General features: G+C 52.0%; 1 protein-coding gene across 3 annotated transcripts in view; it reads right to left on the bottom strand.

Moving 5' to 3' along the window:
* Positions 1-19,204, bottom strand: part of IGSF21 (immunoglobin superfamily member 21) — a 281,206-nt gene that overhangs the window by 91,282 nt on the left and 170,720 nt on the right. For 2 of the 3 annotated variants that reach the window (XM_055260925.2, XM_063631748.1), the window contains one exon: positions 13,417-13,538. In XM_055260925.2, the coding sequence (XP_055116900.1) occupies positions 13,417-13,538 (122 nt within the window). Of the gene's footprint in view, positions 1-9,198; positions 9,721-13,416; positions 13,539-19,204 lie in introns of those variants that run through there. The other variant, XM_055260926.2, reaches the window with a different exon arrangement.

Consider the following 19,204-nt stretch of genomic DNA (forward strand, 5'->3'; position numbering starts at 1 on the left):
CCAATGAGTGCACCGCACATGCCAGCTGTTATTGCTTTGCTAATGACTGGCAGCCCAGGCGTGAGGGCAGCTCAAGCTCCGGGGCTGGCTGGTGCCTGTGAGTTCACTCTGGCCTCAGGGAATGGACTCTTAGGTCACTGGCTGGCCTGGCAATTTCACCATCTTCAATTAAAAGTGGTCTGGCTTTAGAGGCCTGTTGGCAGATGGGGACCACCAACAATTAGAATTATCTATGCCTTGGTGCCTGCCATTGAATTCTTTGACCCCAGTGTGCACATCGGAGCAGGTGGATGGGATTATGTGAAGCGGGCTTTCCAAATCTCACTGCCCATATCTTAACGTGGAAGACTTTTTAGCAAACAAATTCCAGGTTCCCTGGGTCTTGCTCTGGGCTTGAATCAGATTCTGTCTTGGTGGAGCCCAGGAATTGATATTTTAAAGCAACTTCCAAGGTGATCCTGATGCAGGTGGTCAGTGAGCTGGCCTGTGGTGTAGACACCACCAGTGAGTGGCTTGTTGCTCAGTTGATATGTAATTTTATATTTGTTTATTATTTTAGAGAAGAAGTCTCACTATTTTTGCCCAGTCTGGATTTGAACTCCTGAGCTCAAGTGATCCTCCCACCTCAGCCTCCCAAGGTGCTGAGATTACAGGCATGAGCGACTGGCCAGTTGATGGGTAATTTAAGGCTGCTGAGCATTCCGCTAGTGGCTGGGAGGAGACCTGCATCCCTGTCTTCTAAAATCATCCCTGGTTTTGAGATAGGGACCAGGTTCCCACTTGGGGTTGAAAGCCAGGGGCTTTCAATTCTAATACTAAGAGGCATAATCTGTTAAAAACAATAAAATAAACAATGCCACTCTCTCTCATTCACACTCCTGGAACTGGGTGGGAGAGAGAGGAACGGGTTTCAAGCAGCAGGTCAGGAATTGAGCATATTCTTGGAGAGTTAGTTTCATAAGGGCAGGGCCTGTGTTTGTTGTTGCTGAGTGCCTGGCACAAGCCCAGCATGCAATAGGTAAGCAACGTGTGTTTGCTGAGTGGGCAAAAGAATCAATAAATGAATGACCACTTCATGTGGCAAGCAGCACATGTTAGGTATATTTTAGAGAAAAAAGACATATGCTTCGTGAAAACATACAGAGGGAGAAGGGAGCTGGAGAATTCAGACTTTGAAATCAAAGAGGGTCAGATGGCACTTTTCTTTGTATCAACCGTAAAAAAAGAGTTTGGTCTCCACATGAATAGATTGTAGAAGGATCATTTAACTTTTCAAAGGGAAACAGACCCCTCTGCTCTTTGAACCAAACAGTTAATGTGCCTATTTAAAAATCAATCCCTTATTTTTTTCATTTGAACAGATTCCGGAGAGCTTCTGCTTAGAAACCATTGTCTGCCTATGGAGTGGTCTTGTCACTACTTGGTCAATTTCCTCTTGCCATGTCTTTGCACACATGGGGCCCTCTGACCAGAGAATCAGCTCCCAGCTCCTCTTTGTCTAAAACCCACTGACGCCTCTAGAACCACTTCAAATGCCAGCATCACCCTGATTTCCTGTCTCTGCATCTCTGATTCATCATTGTATCATATCTGAATCTTCTCTATGACAGCTATCACTTTATTACTTGAATTGTTAGCTATTTATCTCCGTGTTTTATCCTCCCTTTCTCTCTTTTCATTCCACAAATATTTATCGTTCCTTTCTAAATGCCAAGTAGGTCCCGCGGTTACTGAGATGAAGAAGACGTAGCTGAGCCTTGGAGGAGCTTATAGGCCAACGGGCGTGAAGGGAGGGGAACAGGCTTTAGGCTCCAAAGAGGCACGGGCTGATTTTAGCCACCTTTGTGCGCCGTAGCTCTGTGCCTCAAATGCAGCCAACGCTTACTGTGCACTGTTGAGTGTATATGTGAACCGATGCACCTCAGAGTAATAAAGGAAGTGGCATTTCTTCCAGCACCCTGCATTCTCAGCCTCTTTTTTTCATTCACTCCAGCTCTCCCGAGTCTCCCTCCTGATAAACATGCATCAGAAGGTGCAGCCCAGCACCGGTTTTCTCTACATGGCCCCCAGCCCCACCCTGCCCCGCCCGGCTGTTCCCCACCACCTGTGGCTTTGGGGGATGGTTCAGGATGTTTCAGGAAATGGAAGACACAGCATGTGTGTGGGAGGTTGAAGCCTCGCTGTGATTCACCTGGACCTCCAAGGAAGTCACAGCTGCCCTCTGGAATGGCCACATTCCATGGGGAGGGGCTGCAGGACACGCTACCTCAAATACGGCACGTTGGTATATTGAATATTTTATACCTGGAAGTCAGACTCCAGGCTCCTCTGTGGACGGCTTTGTCTTCCTTCCCTGGCACCTCCAACCCACCCTCTCTACCCAGGAACTAAGGTGAGCTTGACAAACCGCATATCACAGCATGCCATAACCTTCAGCAGCTTCCAGGGCGCAGAGAATGAACGTCAGCTGACCTCCCCATTCCCTGTGCTCTGGCTGCAATGGCCCTCTGGCAGCTCCCAGATCACACCAAGCTCTTTCTCACCCCAGGACCTTTGCACTTGCCATGTCATCTACCTGGAGTGCCCTCCCAAGCCCCAACCTTGCCTGGCTAGTGTCTTATACTACAGATCTGTGCTCAGATGTCTCCAGATTCCTGGAGATACATTCCAGGTATCTCCTATGAGGAGCTGTGCAATGCCCTCACTCCATTATTGCCACCCCTCTCTATCACATTGCAGTCGGCCTTCCGGATCCACGGGTTCAGAATCTGCGGATCCAACCAACAGTGGACCAAAAATATTCACAGAAAAAAAATAATGCAACAATATAAATAATACAAATAAAAATATACTATAACAATGATTTACCTAGCATTTACATGATAGTAAGTATTATAAGTAATCTAGAGATGCTTTAAACGATCTAGGCGGATGTGCGTGGGTGATGTGCAAATGCTGTGCCATTTTATATGTGGGACTTGAGAATGCTAGGATTGTGGTATCTGCTTGGGGGTGTCCTGGAACCAATCCCCCACGGATCCCAAGGGACAGTTGTACCTTATTCCCTTCACCACACTCATCACACATTGTAACTATTTTTCCTTATTATTTTAAAGGCATTTTGTAGTGTGTCTCTCCTCACCCACTAGATCAGAAACCTCCCAAAAGCAGGTGTGATTATGTCTTGTTCACCACTTTATCTCCATCATTATCCCTGACATATGGTAACTACTCAATTCCTTTGTGATGAATGAATGATGTGAGTGTTGGGGGAAGGAACGGGGGCCTGGATGTTCCTTTCCTAAGGTGTCTCGTTCATCTGCCACCAGCAGCAAGTGTTGCATTGAAAGGACTCCACCGCCATGTTCACCACGAACTCATTCTCCTCACAGATACATACGAATCATCTACCGCATGCCCAGGGTTGGGGTGCTGTCCTAGGGGTTGGGGAGAGGATGGTGGTGAAAACAGCAGACCTAGTCCCTGTCCTCATGGGGCTTCCAGTCTAGTGCGGGGGCGGGCAGACTCTGAAGACATAGCATCAGTCAGTGAGCTTGAGCAGTCCAGGCTGACTTCCTATAGGAAGCAACGTTTAAGCTGAACTTGAAAAGACAAGTAGGACCTTGTTGGCAAAGAGCATTGGCCAAGGTGTTGGAGGGACCTGCAATAGCAGGTCGGGGGCAGGAGCACACTGAGCCCCTCGAATCTAGATTCCCTGCACCAGTGAATTAAGGCCAGTGAAATCTGTCCAGTGCTCCCCATCGTTTCCTGAGCAGATCGAATGGGACAAGGGCCTCAGGGTGCTTCAGGAAATGGAAGACACAGCATGTGTGTGGGAGGAGTGGTTGAAGCCTCGCTGTGATTCACTCGGACCTCCAAGGAGGTCACAGCTGCCCTCTGGAATGGCCACATTCCATGGGGAGGGGGTTCAGGACATGCCACCTCAAATATGGCACCTTAGTACATTGAATATTTTAAGCAGATGGAATTTGAGAAATGGCAGGTGCAGGAAGGACTCTTTGACCTTTCCCTGAAGGAGGTCACAAGACCTTCACGTGAGAGGTTCCCTCTCTGTACCTGGAGGAAGGAAGCATCTTCACTTTCAAGGGATCTGAATAAGCCACCCTGCTGAGTGTGCCCAGTTTACTGCCCTTAGCTCAGATCTTTCTATCCTTCACATTTTCCCATGACTCCCCACCCTTCATCCAACCCAGCAAAAAACGCTCAGCTTGAACCACTTCTGTGGGTCTTCATTTCCTTATAAAATCTCCTGCGTCACCTAAAATGTATACGAACTAGACTTGTATCCTTTTGTCTTGTGAATTTGTCTTTTGCTACAGGGGCCCCAGCCAAGAACCTAGAAAGGTGGAATGAAGAGTAGACCTTGAAACAAGGATTTAGGAGCAAAGGGTTTATGTGACAAGGGGTCCCAGGAAGCTGATGGAATGAGCTAGAAGGGAAGGAAGCCAATACAGGTACCTTCTCAAGGTTATTCTGGGGGGGCACTGAGAAACTCCGGGAGAGAGTTGACAGCATTCATCCCATAGTTTCTCCATGTCCCCCCTTCTTATCCCATTTTCTAATTTTACCCATTAGGAAACACTCACAAGGGGCCAAGGAGCATACCCAGAACTGCCCGCTCATTTTGCACATTTCATTATGCACCCACTGTGTGCCAGGCCCTGGGCTGAGAGCTGGGCATGCGAGGTGAAGGAGGAGCATGTACTTTGTCCTCCCAAGCATGCATCTGAACCGTCCCCCTGGAGGGACGAGGGGGCTGGGTATGCACCCAATAAACAGTCATTGGTCAAGGCTGCTCCGGGGGTGGCATCAACTCCCCGGCACTTCTCACCTTTCTCGTGTGCAGGCTGAGTGGGCTCCAGTGCCCTGAGAAAGCCCTGGGGAAGCATCAAGGATGCTGGCACTGCCAGGAAGAGCGAGGGGTAAGAGGATGTGGGCAGGGTGGGATAACTGTTGGCCACATCTGCCTCCTCCCTTTCACAGAGGGCTCTTTCCTGCCCTCAGGTCTCTACCCCAGTGCCACCTTCCTCAGAGGCTGTTAGGTAACAAGAGCACCCTAATGGCGCTGGTTCCGGGTTCTTCTTCCTCCCCAACACAGGCCTGCCAAAAGGAGCCAATCAGAAGTCACGCCTTCCCGCCTCAGCCTAGACCCAGCCCCTCAGCCAACCAGCGACCCCCACGTAACGTCCCTAGGCATAAAAGACAGAGGCTGCAGAGCCCTCGCTCTCTTTCTTCTTCCGCTTCGGCCCTCCCTCGGACTCCTCCAATAAAGATCTCTCGACTGCAACCGGTGTGGCGTGGTCTGAGTCTGAGCCTACAGAGTCACCCTTTCCTTGGTGCCGTGACTCGGATTGGGACTCCCTGCCTTTGGTGGGACCCCAATCCCTCTCAGGCTCAGACCAGGCCCCGGTGTCTTCGCCCATTTTCCTGTTCGACACGCTCTTCGCCCACCACCGGCCTCATATCGGTAAGTTTTCCCTTCCTGGGCCTACCTCTCGGGCAAATCGCCAGACCGTAGCCACTCCCGTGACAAACACATTTCGCCCGACACCCCTACGGCAGTGGTAGGCCCCTATCATTCGCTTCCCCTCCTCGACACGCAGGGAACGGAGTTTTCTCCCTCTCCTCCTCGCCCCTCTGGCCTGAGCCTCCGCCCCGCGCCATACTGTTGGCTACATACAAAATCCTGGTACCAGGTGGCTCACGGTCCCTCGGCCATCCTGTTGGCCCTTCAGTCCCTTCGTCTTGGTGACGACCAGCCGAAGGCTCTGAACCTGGTTACAGTGTTCGGCTAATTAGGGGACGCCCTCTTAGCCATCACTGCCCCTTCTCCCACTATGGGAGGCTCCGCATCCCTGCCAGCTGACTCTCCCCTAAAATGCCTTCTAGACAATCTGGCTACCCTAGGCCTTGCCGCCGACCTCAAACCTAAACGCTTAATCAAATTCACAACCCCTTAAACAACCAAAATAAATGGCCCATTTATAGGTCTCTAAATATTGTGAGCGAACAGGAGAATGGGAAGAGATCCCCTATGCCCACAGCCCCGTATAACCCTCAACATCGTATCGCTGCCCTCACCTTCCCCCAATCTTAACTCCATATCACCACCCTCAGCCCCACCCTCTGGCCACCGCCCAGCCAGCGGCAGCCCCGCCCTTTACCACTTCCCCCAACTTCTCTCTCCTTTCCCCTTCCTCCACAACCCCTCCAGCTCCCTCCCCTCTGCCGCTCAGCCCTCCCACCTCTCGTTCCACATCACACCTTTCCGTCCTTGCCCCTCTTACAGAAGTTACACGAACAAAATATATTGTTCCTGTCCATGTTCCCTTCTCTGTGACTGTCTTGTCAACGCTTAGGCTCATACACTTCTAACTCCACCTCTTACATCAGAATTTCTCTAACCCCCTCCTTCTCAGGAAGCGCAGACCGGTCTAGGAGCAGACCCGTACTTATGCAGATCAGGTTCACCAAACAACCCCAGCCCTACCCATCGGGGCGCAGGCAGTCCCCGAACACAACCCTGGCTGGGACTATAACTCCCAGAATGGTGTCTTGGCCCGAGACCACTTCGCCACCTGTTTAATAACAGGTCTCTGCAAGGCAGCCCAAAAGGCAGTCAATTTTGAAAAACTTCACGAAATCATTCAGGAAAAACATGAAAACCCGTCCGCCTTCCTCGCCCGCCTTACACAGGCACTCCAACAATACACCAACATAGACCCCGAAGCCCCCGACGCCAGGCAACTTCTCATGTCCCATTTCTTCGCACAAAGCTTCCCAGACATTCGGGCCTAGACAGAGGTCCCTTTACCCCGCAGACCGAGATCCTCGCCACCGCATTCAAAGTCTACCACAGCCGTGACGAGCAGGCAAGGAGGCAAAAGTGCCAGATGTTGGCTCAGGCCTTCAAGGCCTCAACCCAGCCTATCAGACGCCATGCCTCTATGTCCACCACTCACTGCCAACCCCCTGGACCCTGCTTTAAATGTGGGAACAAAGGTCATTGGGCTCGTGAGTGTCCTAATCCCAGGCCACCCAAAAGACTGTGCCCCAAGTGCCAACAATCCGGCCACTGGGCGACCGACTGCCCCAGCTCCCTCGGGGGAGCTGGGCCAGACCCCCATCCTGAAGCCAATCTCATTGGGTTAGCGGCCTACGACTGACGGGGCCCTGGGACCTCTTGCCCGACACACACCATCACCACGCAGGAGCCCAGGGTGCCTCTTACAGTGGATGGGCGTCTCGTCATTTTCCTCCTTAATACCGGAGCTACTTTCTTGGTTCTGCAGGAGTATTGGGGCGCTGTCTCCACCTCTGGCCCTCCCGTAGTCCAGGCACGAGGCCAGACCATACGCCCAACGACTACCCCACCTAAAGGCTCCTACCACGACCCTGAGGAACGACCGCTTCCTCCAAAAAACATAGGTGAAAGAACTCAGACTGGATAAAATGGTCTCGTTTTCCAGAGCACCCTCTTTACCTTCCTTTTTACTCTTTGTCTATCTGTCCCTCCTACTTCCTTCAACACCTCATACAACCACCTCTCCCCTTCCACTAGCTCTTAATTACCTCTACAAGACTCTCAACTTAACTCACACTCTGTTAAACCAGTCCAATCCTTCCCTGGCAAATGACTGTTGGCTGTGTATCTCTCTATAAACCTCTGGCTATGTTGCCACTCCCATTCCCGCAAAAAACTAGGTCTTCACCAACTTGACCTACCACTCTCGTTATGAAGGAAAAGACCCTTTCCAACTTCTAAACATGCAGTCATTAGCCGACTTCCCCATCTCTGATACAACCAAAAATACCATGACAGGACGTGCAACCCAACTTTTGCTTTCTTACATTTCCAACCTCACCTATTACACAAGCAATAAAAAGCCCATACACGGCCCTGTAACCACAAATACTATTTTAACTTTCCAAGCCCCTTTATGCATACAACGCAACCTGTCATCTGGCCTGCCTCTAGGGCACCTACCACCACATCAGTGTAATTACACCTTACAACTTCAAGCCCCAATGGATCATGCTAGCTTTCAAGTCACCCAAACAGCTCCATTCAACCAGCCTGTCCGCTTCTCTGGGCCCCCCAAAATCATCACCTCCTCCCTAATCAACAAACAGTCCGGGTTCCGTAATGGCAGACATACTCCCTGCATGACCATTCACCCCTGGACTCCCTGCAGCAGCGCCCCCACCACTAGTGAGTGCCTTCTCATCCCCTCTTTCAATCACTGTCTCGAATGGCTCCTAGTAGATACAAGACGTTTTTTCCTCCAATGGGAAAATAAAACACAGGGAGCCACTCAGTTTGCTCCCAACACCCCTTTCCAGCCGCTCACTGGAGCCACCTTAGCAAGTACTCTAGGAGTATGGGAGAATGAAAACAACAAACTCACACACCTTTTTAACATACATAACGAGTTCTGTCTACCCAGCCAAGGCATATTCTTCTTATGTGGAATGTCAACCTATATCTGTCTCCCCACTAACTGGACAGGCACCTGCACCTTAGTCTTTCTAAGCCCCCACATTGACATTGCCCCAGGGAATCAGACCTTATCAGTACCCCTCAAAGCTCAAGTCCGTCAGCGAAGAGCCATGCAACTAATACCCCTACTTATAGGATTAGAAATAGCCACTGCCACAGGGACTGGAATAGCCGGCTTGTCCACGTCATTATCCTACTACCACACCCTCTCAAAAGATTTCTCAGACAGTTTACAGGAAATAACAAAATCTATTCTTACTTTACAATCTCAAATAGACTCTTTAGCAGCACTCTCCAAAACCGCCAAGGCCTAGACCTCCTCACTGCTGAAAAAGGAGGACTCTGCATCTTCTTAGGGGAAGAGTGTTGTTTTTACACTAATCAGTCAGGGATAGTGCGAGATGCTGCCCAGTGTATACAGGACAAGGCTTCTGAGATCAGACAATGCATCTCAGATTCTCGTTCCTTCTCCTGGGACACTCTAAAAATGCCTCTTTTAGCTTGGGTCCTATCGTTTCTCGGACCCCTCTTAGGCATAGCGGCCTTGTGTATTCTCCTCCCTTGCCTAATAAAGTTCATACAACAACGAATCTCCTCCTTATCTAACCAGACTTTTAACCAGCTTCTCATTAGGCACTACCAACTCCTAGCAACCGAAGAAGACGACCAGGACTCACCTACCCATGGCCTCCACCTCCAGGACCTGTAATTTCTTAGATTTCCTCCAGGCCCTCCAAGAAGATACGTGGCTCATAGCAGATCCTTCCCTGCCATACGGATGGCTCGCGTCCGTAGATGACCTCTACTTACGAGGGACATTTTAGACTTCACACCCCGGGAAGTGTTCACCTTCAGCGCCATCTTCTTTGGCCTCCTGCTGTTGCTCTGCCCCTACAGTCCTCCAATATCCCTTCCCACGACGCCCCCGTTCAGCAGGAAGTAGCCAGATGAATAGTGATGCCCACCTCCCCACTTCTTAAAAAACAAAAAAGGGAGGAATGTTAGGTAACAAGAGCACCCTAATGGCGCTGGTTCCGGGTTCTTCTTCCTCCCCAACACAGGCCTGCCAAAAGGAGCCAATCAGAGGTCACGCCTTCCCGCCTCAGCCTAGACCCAGCCCCTCAGCCAACCAGCGACGCCCACGTAACGTCCCTAGGCATAAAAGACGGAGGCTGCAGAGCCCTCGCTCTCTTTCTTCTTCCGCTTCGGCTCTCCCTCGGACTCCTCCAATAAACATCTCTCGACTGCAACCGGTGTGGCGTGGTCTGAGTCTGAGCCTACAGAGTCACCCTTTCAGAGGCCCTGCCTGACCACCCATCTAAATGGCACCCAGCATCTCATTCCTTCCTGGCACTGCACCCCACTTGTCCCTTCATTACACGCCCACGGTTTTGAATCACTTCTTTGCAGAATGTGGAATGATATATTCATCTACATTTTGCCGTGTCTCCTCCACTAGATTGCAAAGCCGTGCTTTTCTCATTCCCCCGTATCCCTGGGCACCTTCCACCAAGCCAAGGTCCTAGTAGGTGCTCAACTAAATAGCCTTGGCGGGAATACATTCTTGTCAGTTCCAACCTGGGAGTTCTGGGCTCTGGGGCTAAGACCTAGAAAAGCATTTGATAGATGGGGCTCTGGGACGCTCAGAGAGGCAGTGATCTGTCCAAGGTCATACAATTGGGGATACACACCTGCACCCCATGGGGGCAGAAGTCCTGATGATCCACCCGACTTCCATCCCTCCAGGGCCCCATCAGGGGGACAAAAAGCTCCAGGAGTCCTTGGGGCTCCTCTAGACTACCCGGGAAATTGCTCTCAGCCAATTCCTGGTCATCTTCTCAGCCTCATTCTCTCCCCACTTTCCCCAGCTGAAGAGGAAATGGCTCAGACAGCTGTGGAGCTGGGACTCTCTCTTGTTGAGATGCATTAATTTGTAAATATCTTCATTTATATGTAAATGCGGAGTCCCGCGCCCCGCCGCCAGCCCTGATGGGGCTCTGCAGCCTGAAGAGGCAGTCGCCCCCAGCATGGCTGGTTGGGAGGGCCGACAATCCTCCGTGATCCCGTTAGGCTCCAGAGGGTCTGCTCCTTCCTTCTCTCTCCCTTGGTGATCACCAAACAGGACGGCTCAGCTCCCTGGGGTGTTCTCTGCTTGGGAGACTGCCCCTGTCACCGAGGCTCAGGGAGAAGGTGGGGGAGACTGGCCCCCATGTGGGGAATAAAAGAGCACTGGCTCCTGAGATCAGGCTTAAGTCAGTGCCGCTGTGTGACCTCAGGCAAGCCTCATTCCCTCTCTGGGCCTTGGCTTCCACAATGGAAAAACAAGGGGTCTGGTCAAGTTCATGTCATTCCAGAGGGAGACTGTTGGGCCTTGCTGAACTTTGACCTCTTCTGTAGTAAGAACAAGGCTAGAGAAAATGATTAATAATAATAAGATCTTTCTGCATTCATGGGGTTGTTTGTGCAGATCAAAACAGAAAGAGTGCATAAAAGGAGGCTTTATGAGATTTGTAAAAAGGTGAGTTATTTTGTTTTGTTTTATGGTGGGAGAAGGAGAGGTTTTCTAGGCAATGGCAGCAAACATGTACCACATAGAGGCCGGAAACCAACACTTCACTTGAATGCACGCCATCAGCTCCTCACAAGCTGCAGCTAGCCTCTTAGTGCTGTCATGTTCCTTTGGAGGTCAGGAAACCCAATTGTGGGGTTACCAGCCCCAGATTTCACTAATGCCAGGAGGTGGAAGAGGCAGGATTTGAACTCAGGCTGTTGGACATAAATTTCACTGAAATTCCACAATTGTACAAAGCCAATCATGTCAAGCCTGCTCTACGGCGAAGAACCTGAAGCAGAGGGAGAGAAGTTAAGGCTCTCATCCCAGGTCATACAGTAGGCAGGGACTGAGCTGGGATTTTCATCTGGGTCTTCTGGTAGCAGGGCTTGCCCTTGAGGCTCCAGGGGACAGGAGAGGGTGGTGCTCAAGAATGTTCTAGATGGTCCCTGGGTTTCTCTCTTAGCTAGAAATCAGAACCAAGGGGTCCTAGAGGCCATGCTCGTGGCAGTGGGTGGCTTGGTGAGGAAGGAATTCTCAGAGACACAGTGACCGGCAGGGGTGGGCTGGGTAGCATTAGGTTTCTGGGAGTCGTGGAGATTATTTGGGGGTTCACTTACTACAAAACCATCTGTGGTTTCCAGAATAGCTATTTTCTCCAAAATGAGTTTTTATCTCCTTTTTCATCTTGATTGTAACTGGCTTGTTTTAGGTGTGCTTTAATATTTTAAGGCACTGTAATTTCTTTTTGGAAGCAGGTTCAGGAGAAATCATAGCTAGATGGATGAAGGAGTTTGTGCGGCTGTTCACACACCCCTTCACACACCTTCACGTCCACATTCTCAGCATGGTCCTGGCACAGAGCCCAGAGAGGAGGAGGACCCAGCCAGGCCGCCTGGGGAGCACACTCACCTTCCCATTTTTACAAAAGCAGGCAGAGGAGGATGCCTGGGCCAGATTCTCGGTGCAGGGCTGGACTCACCCTTTACAATCTCCTTGTCCCATTTTCTAATTTTACCCAATAGAAAAGAGGCCTGAAGGGCCGAGGAGCGAAGCCTGAGCTGTCCACTCATTTAGCAAATTTCATTATGTACCCACTGTGTGTCAGGCCCTGGGCTGAGAGTTGGGGATGCAAGGTAAAGGGGGAGCACGTGCCTTGTCCTCCTGGAGCTCACGGTCACAGAGAGCCACAGCCCATGCTGGACAGTAGGGCCTCCCCCTCCTCCAGGCTCAGTCTAAAGACAGCACAGTACCAGGCACTAGCTAGGACATCCACATAGCATGGTGCCACAGTGCATGTCATGTGGGCTTGCCGGCTGCAGCCCCCCTCAGGGTGCCCGATGCAGCACGGTCCCCCTCCAGCTTTGGAGCAGACTACTACTTTCAGGCTGGGCACCTGGCAAAGCATTTGGCGGTGTTGCGTGGAAGAGTGTGTGTGTGCAAAACTGTGCACTCTTCATGAATGCACTGAGATTCCCTCTGAGGAGGGGTGGATACTGGGGCAGTTGCAGCCGACCAGCTTTGGGGGATCGGTTCAGCTAAGCTGAGGGGTCCCATGGGTGGAATTGCTTGAGTGGGGCTCTGAAGGCTGATGAGGAGTTTACCAGATGACCAAAGGGAGAAAGGCCTTTTGAGAAGAAGGACCAGCGTGTGTTAAGGGTCCAAGGGATAAAACAGGACTAGGATCTTGTAGGGAGTTTGTGGGAAGGAGGTGGAGCCACACACATAGAAAACGGCAGGCTCTAGAAGGAGATCGAGTCAGCTTGATTCTGCCGCCCACCTCCTGGAAAACAGGGATGCGGTAGGAGAATCAAGCATCTCCGACTTGAGGACTGTTCCTCCCCACCCTGCTGCTTCTGACCTGGGCGTCCAGTTGCTTGGGGTCGTTCTCTCTTAAGCTCGGGGCCCTTATGGCCTTGGAGCCCACAAAAAAACAGTAGAACATGGTGTATGAGCTTCCAAGCCAGGCAGAACTGCTTCACCGCCCAGCGGTGTCATTGCTGCCTGTGTGACTTGAGGCCCGTTGCTCACCCTCTCTGGGCCTCAATATCTCACTTGGAAATAAACGGAGTTTGGAAAACCCACCTTCCAGGACTGTTGGAGGAGCTGGCAGAGGAGGCCAGTCAGAAGAGCAGTGGCCGGGCCCTCTCCTGCCTCTTCCCTCCAGGGGATGTCCCTCCAGGGAATGGGTCCCACTTCCATAGGGGGAGCCCCCAGTTCTGTCTTCAAGCCCAACAGTACAGAGCGATTGATGTGAAAGGGCTGGAGAACTGCCCTCCGCCCGCCCCACTCCCCATCCCTCCTCCCTTCCCCCGCTGTTCCCCGGCCGCCCCCAGGCCCTCACCTCACAGTGGACTGGTACACCAGGTCCTCTCGCTTGCGGTAGTTCTCCATGTGTGAGTAGTTGGTGGAGAACATGGCGTCGAAGGTGAAGATCTTTTGCTTGATGGTGCCACCATCCGTCACCTGCCACAGAGCACAGAGATAGCCGCACGTGAGTGCTCAGCGGGCCCCGGTCACCCCTTTCCCCAGGACACTGACAAGATGCAGGCAGGAAGCCCAGAAGAAGGACAGCCCCCATCCTGAGAATAAGGTAATCACCGAGGGCTTCCTGGAGGCAGCGATGATTAAGTTGCCTCCCGAAGGAAGAGTAGGAGCCAGCCTGGCAACAGGTGGGAGTTTTCCAGGCAGAGGGAACAGCAAAGGCCCTGCGGCAGAAAAGAGCAGTGTGCGCTCAGGGGAAGCTTGCTGCCTTCAGAGCACCTAGAGCAGAAAGGAAGTGGGATGAGAAGAGGCTGTGAAGAAAAATGTGGGCCAGATCATGGAGGGTCTCCACAGCAAAGGAGTTCAGCTTCTCCTGAAGGCAGTGGTCCCCAGGGCCAGGCTTAGATTCGATTTACAAGCTCCTCTGGCTATAGATTGAGGATGAATCGAAAGGGGCAAGACTAGAGGCAGAAATCCAACATCCTGGCACGGGCGATGCAGAAGGGGACAGCGTGGGGCACTTGCCCTCCTCTTGGGATGGGCCAGGACAGAGGGCATGAAGTCCCCATTTCACCTAAGAATGCGGAAGTGGGAGAAGGCAGGGAGGTGGCGATGAAGCCCGCGCTGGAAGCCCAAGGCTGCCGGGCTGTCCTGCTGTTCACGGCTGATGGAAAGCGAACTCAAGCGTCCCGTGCCCTCAGCTGCCGCCCGCCTGCCTCCCCACATCTGTGCTGCCTCCAGCTAATGAAAGTGTTACTCCACAAAGCAGCAAGGTATGTGTTGTCACTGTTTCAATTATTTATCTGTTTACTCGGCTGCAGTTTTCCGCTTGTCTCAGCAACTCTATTATAGACTGGGAGCTTGCAGCCTCTCGCAGCTCAGCTGGGCTCCGCGCTAACAGCCTGCAATGGGGAGGCCTCATGCCTGGGCCTGGAGAGGTGGAATTAGCTCCCTGCGGCTCTGCGTGGTGGAGGCAGCGGGGAGAGGGGCTGGGAGAGGGGTGGCTAGGGACGGGTGTCTCCAAGGGGCTGGGGTAGGGGGGATGCTGAAAGCAGCTTCCCCAGGCAAAAAGGTGAGGATTGGAGTGCGAATCTGCCCCCCTGTCCCTTGCCTGGGAGTACTGGCTCTAGAACAGCTGGGCTCCTCTGGACACATATGTACCCGAGCTGACTTGGACCACATCTGTCTGACCTAGGTGGTGTTGCTACTGGTTTAGGAGGGACTCCATGCATCTGGCCAGCATTGGTTGAGCAACCAGCTGTGTGCAGACACGCTATGTCTGTACCGGTCACTTTCCATAGACTGCAATCATTGTAAAGAGTAAGGTGGCCTCTGTGAGGACCGGGGATGGTTAGAATCATGAGAAGGCCTTCGCAGGCTCTGGGACCCTGAGAAGAAGCGGCAGTGAGACTTCCCAGGGCACAGCTTCTCCTTACCCCTCCGTAAGCCCACACCCCTCCTGTCTCTGTTGGGACTTAGCGACATGCACACGCGTCACTTTCTTCCCCTCCGAGGGCTTGGCGCTTTCTGATCATGTGCAGAGGGGAGACAGAGGACCACTTCCTCCCACCTGGCTGCTTCTGCAGCACAGGCCCAGCTTCTGAAATGGGACTGTGAGAATGGAGGAAGATGAGGAGGAAGGGGACAGGAGGATTCTCCTTTCCTCCTGGGATCCCTGCTGGCACTCACCCCAAGAAAGATGCCCACCCCTAACCAACCACCCCTTGACTCTGCGTCCACTGTCCTCACCCAGAAAAATGTCCCTGAGTTGACTGTGTCCAGCTTGGCGCGGGGTGGAGAAGAGAGTTGGCTGCACTTGGGATCAGAGCTTCCATCTCCCCACCTCCCAATGTCCCAGCCTGGGGTGGAGGCCAAGACCCCCCAGGGGCTCCCCATTCTCCATGCACCCTCTTCCCATCCCTGCCTCACCCATTTGACTTTTTTACAGCCACCAAAGTACCTTTAAAGCAGGGCCTTTTCACTTGGGGGGTGATTTCGCTCACCCTACCCACCAGGGGACATACAGCAAGCTCGGGAGACATTTTTTGGTTGTCACAATTGGGGAGGAGAGGTGCGGTTTGGTACTGGTGTCTAGCTGATAGAGGCTAGGAAGCTGCTGACCATTTCACAATGTCCAGGACAGCCCCTTGCCCCCCCTCCCAAGAATTATCTGGCCCCCAAATGTCAACAGTGCCCAGGTGGAGAAACCCAGCTTTAAGCCCATCACATTGTGTGGCCGTACCAGGTCCCTGGGAACAGAGCCAAATAGACAAGAATGTTCCCATTTTGCAGGTAAAGAAACAGGCTTGGAGAGGCAAAATGATTCGGCTGAGGCCCCACACTAGGTTCCTGACAAGCGTCTGGCTTCCGGACCAGAGTTCACATCCCATCCCATCAGGCTGGAAGAGACTGCAGGTGAGCTGAATGCCTCTCAACGTCTCTTTCTACCCCTGGTGGCCGGGCTCATTAAGAGAAAGGATGTCAGAATCTCAGTGGAGGTGTGAGGATTTTTCTCCCAAAGTCATACAGTGGAAGGCATCCTGCCCATTTAACTGGCAGCCGTCTTCAGGCCTCACCTCCCTTCAGGCACTGCTTTTTTATCTCCTCCTAAAATGCGGCAGCTCTTATCGTCCCAGTCTCAAATTTCACTCCATTTTTTTATTACACAAAAGAGAAAAAAAATCTGTCAGTAAAACTGTCTCCTCAAATTTATTCGCCGAGACTGAGGGTTTTATTACTAGGAAAATACACCCGCACCCCACACGTCCACACACATACCCACGCACCCCAGATACAGCACTGAAGAATTAACTGAGTCGTAAATCGCTGTTTCCGGCCGAGGGACAGGGGAGTTTCAAGGACGAGCCTAGTTTTCCTTTGGTTTTATTTACATCTGTTTCTCTGGGGCTGTGTCTGGGGCCTCACTGTCAGCCAGAGGAGTAAATAACTGCTTCTGTGAAACCTGCTTCAGGCAGCTGGCGCCAAGTGCTTATCTCGGCTGCAGGGTGAAGGATCTGGAGGGCAGGCCCCACTGTCCCAGCTCTCTGTGGTACACACTCCCTCCTCCCTCAGCCTCCCGGAAGGTAAAAGAAATGGGAAGCTCAGACACGCTCGGGTGGGGCCAGCGGGCGAGCAGCTGTTTGCAAGGATGTTATTCTGTGGTTCCTGGTGGTTAGAGGGCCCAAGAAAGAGGCCAGGTGGGAATTGGGGATTAGTACAGGCTGTGGACAGAAGGTGTGGTGGGTGTGCTGGAAGACACCTCGCCTTTAATTCTAGAAACATTTCTCCACACCTGAGACATACAGGGGCAGTTGCAGCCTCATGGCCGAGAAGGAAATAAATGGCCGAGAAGGAAATAAATTTCAGACACGGTCGCAGCCCATTTTGACCTTATTCACAAGAGGTACACAGTCCACAATTAGCTGAGGTTCCAGTCAGTAAGATGATGGCTGCAGCAGCAACAGGTAATTACCAAGTGTTATCCAATGATGTTCTGATGCTTCTGAAGGAGCCAAGAATCCCCTTGGAGGGAGGGGTGATCATGGAAGGCTTCCTGGAGGAAGTAGACCCTTTTCAGGGAGTGCTTGGTCCTAGGCTGGCTCTTTCTGCCTATGGGAGGCTTTGGAGCATGAAGCAAGGCTGATTTCCTCCATCCCCAGTTGAAGGTTTGATTTCGGTTCCTAATTCTGTGCTCTGAAGAAGTCGTTCCACCTCCCCTAGTCTCAGTTTCCTCATCTGTGAAATGGCGATAAGGCAACATTCCTCCCTGTGAGGATGACATGAGCCTTGTAGAGTCCCTGGTGGGTGGGAAGTGCTCACTCGTGGGGTATTTTCACGAGCACTCACACTTTTCTGGACCATCTCTTTTTCTGTGTCCCTCCCCACCCTCCAGAGCTCTTTCTGTCTATGGGGCTGGAGAGCAAACTGTCTCTTGCTAAAATGCCAGAGGATGTGGAATTCAGTAAATGAAAGAAGGGAGCCCACACGCAGAGAGGGAGGCGGGTAGGAGGTGCCAGAAGGCTAGGTTGTGTCTATAAGGAGTGGGGTGCAGAGAGCAGGGACCGAGAATTTGCTAGTAGTCATCGTAGCAGCTTCAAAACAGAGTGCAGGGATGCCCTGAGTGAGTACCTGGAGGCAGGCAGGTCTCATGGGCTCTGAGAGGCTCCCATGGTGCCAGTGGGCGGGGACCACCAGGCCAGGGCAGACTGACAACCGCAGAGCTGACAGGGCACACAAGGTAAGCCAAGCCCTGCGGATGTGTGGCCCCAGAGTGAGAGGCACTTCTGAAATGAATGATTTCATTCACTCCATATTCAACAGACTTTTGTTGAACAAACAAACAGGTCCTTGAATATGAGCTACTCCTAGAACATAAGCTCTATGAGGATGGGTGCTTTTTTTTTTTTTTGAGATGGTGTCTTGCTCTGTCACCCAGGCTGGAGTGTAGTGGTGTGATCTCAGCTCACTGCAAGCTCCGCCTCCCAGGTTCACACCATTCTCCTGCCTCAGCCTCCCAAGTAGTTGAGATTACAGGCACCCACCACCACGCCTGGCTAATTTCTTGTATTTTCAGTAGAGACGCAGTTTCACCGTTTCAGCCAGGATGGTCTCGATCTCCTGACCTCGTGATCTGCCCGCCTTGGCCTCCCAAAGTGCTGGGATTACAGGCATGAGCCATGGCACCTGGCCGAAGATGGGGTCTTTATCTGTCCTGTTCATTGCTCTGTTTCCAGAATTTAGCAAATGGCACTCACTTGATGAATATCTGCTGAATGAGTCAATGAGTGAATGAATGAGTGGAGACCTTATCATGTGCCAGGTACTGGGAATACCATGAAGAAAAGGGAAAAGGCCCTTGCTGCTCTGTGATACAGACTGGCCCCAGGACAGCCTGATGTGCCTGGACCCTGATCTGTCTGGGACTCCGTGGTAAGAGTAGCCTGGCCCAGGCGGGACAGTGGCCTCAGACCACCCGGGATGTGAAGCTCCAAAAGGAACCAGCAGGGTTTCTCTTTCTTAAAGCTCCCAGCATTAATGATATTCTGTGCACCCTAACTCTGCAAAGGGTACACCTGGACCAGACAGAAGGGGCTGTGCACGTAGTTATGCAAAAGAATCTGCATCCTAACCAGTGCCTACACAGGCTGAGTGTCCCCCAGCCCTCCCTTCCATTGTTCCTTGGAATCTCAGGACTGTAAGCTCCAAGAGCCCTGTGTCCCAGAGCCTAGCACAGTGCCTGGCATACGAAGGGTTGCTGAGTAAGTGAACTATACCAAGAGACATGTGCCATCATCCCCATTTGCAGACAGAGGAACCACGGCCAAGAAAGAGACAAATGAACTGCCCAAGGTCACACAGGTATTCTACTTGTAATAGTAAACAGCAGAGCTGACCACTCAGCATGGATTAGTCCAAAAGAAGGGAGCAGAAGACCTACTTTGAGGTTGGGGATATGAGAAATGTGCAGCGGCTTTTGGGGTCACACAGCTCTGGATCCAGATCCCAGCTCTGCCACTCAGTTGATTGCTGGGTGATGTTGGAGAGTTCTGTGTGCCTCTGTTTCCTCATCTGCAAAATGGGAGGGATCATGCCTCCCTGTAAGGCACATGTGTGAGAATTCAGTGCCTGAGAGTGAACACACAGAGAGC

The sequence above is a fragment of the Symphalangus syndactylus genome, chromosome 22, assembly GCF_028878055.3.
Source record: "Symphalangus syndactylus isolate Jambi chromosome 22, NHGRI_mSymSyn1-v2.1_pri, whole genome shotgun sequence".
Classification (NCBI taxonomy): Eukaryota; Metazoa; Chordata; class Mammalia; order Primates; family Hylobatidae; genus Symphalangus; species Symphalangus syndactylus.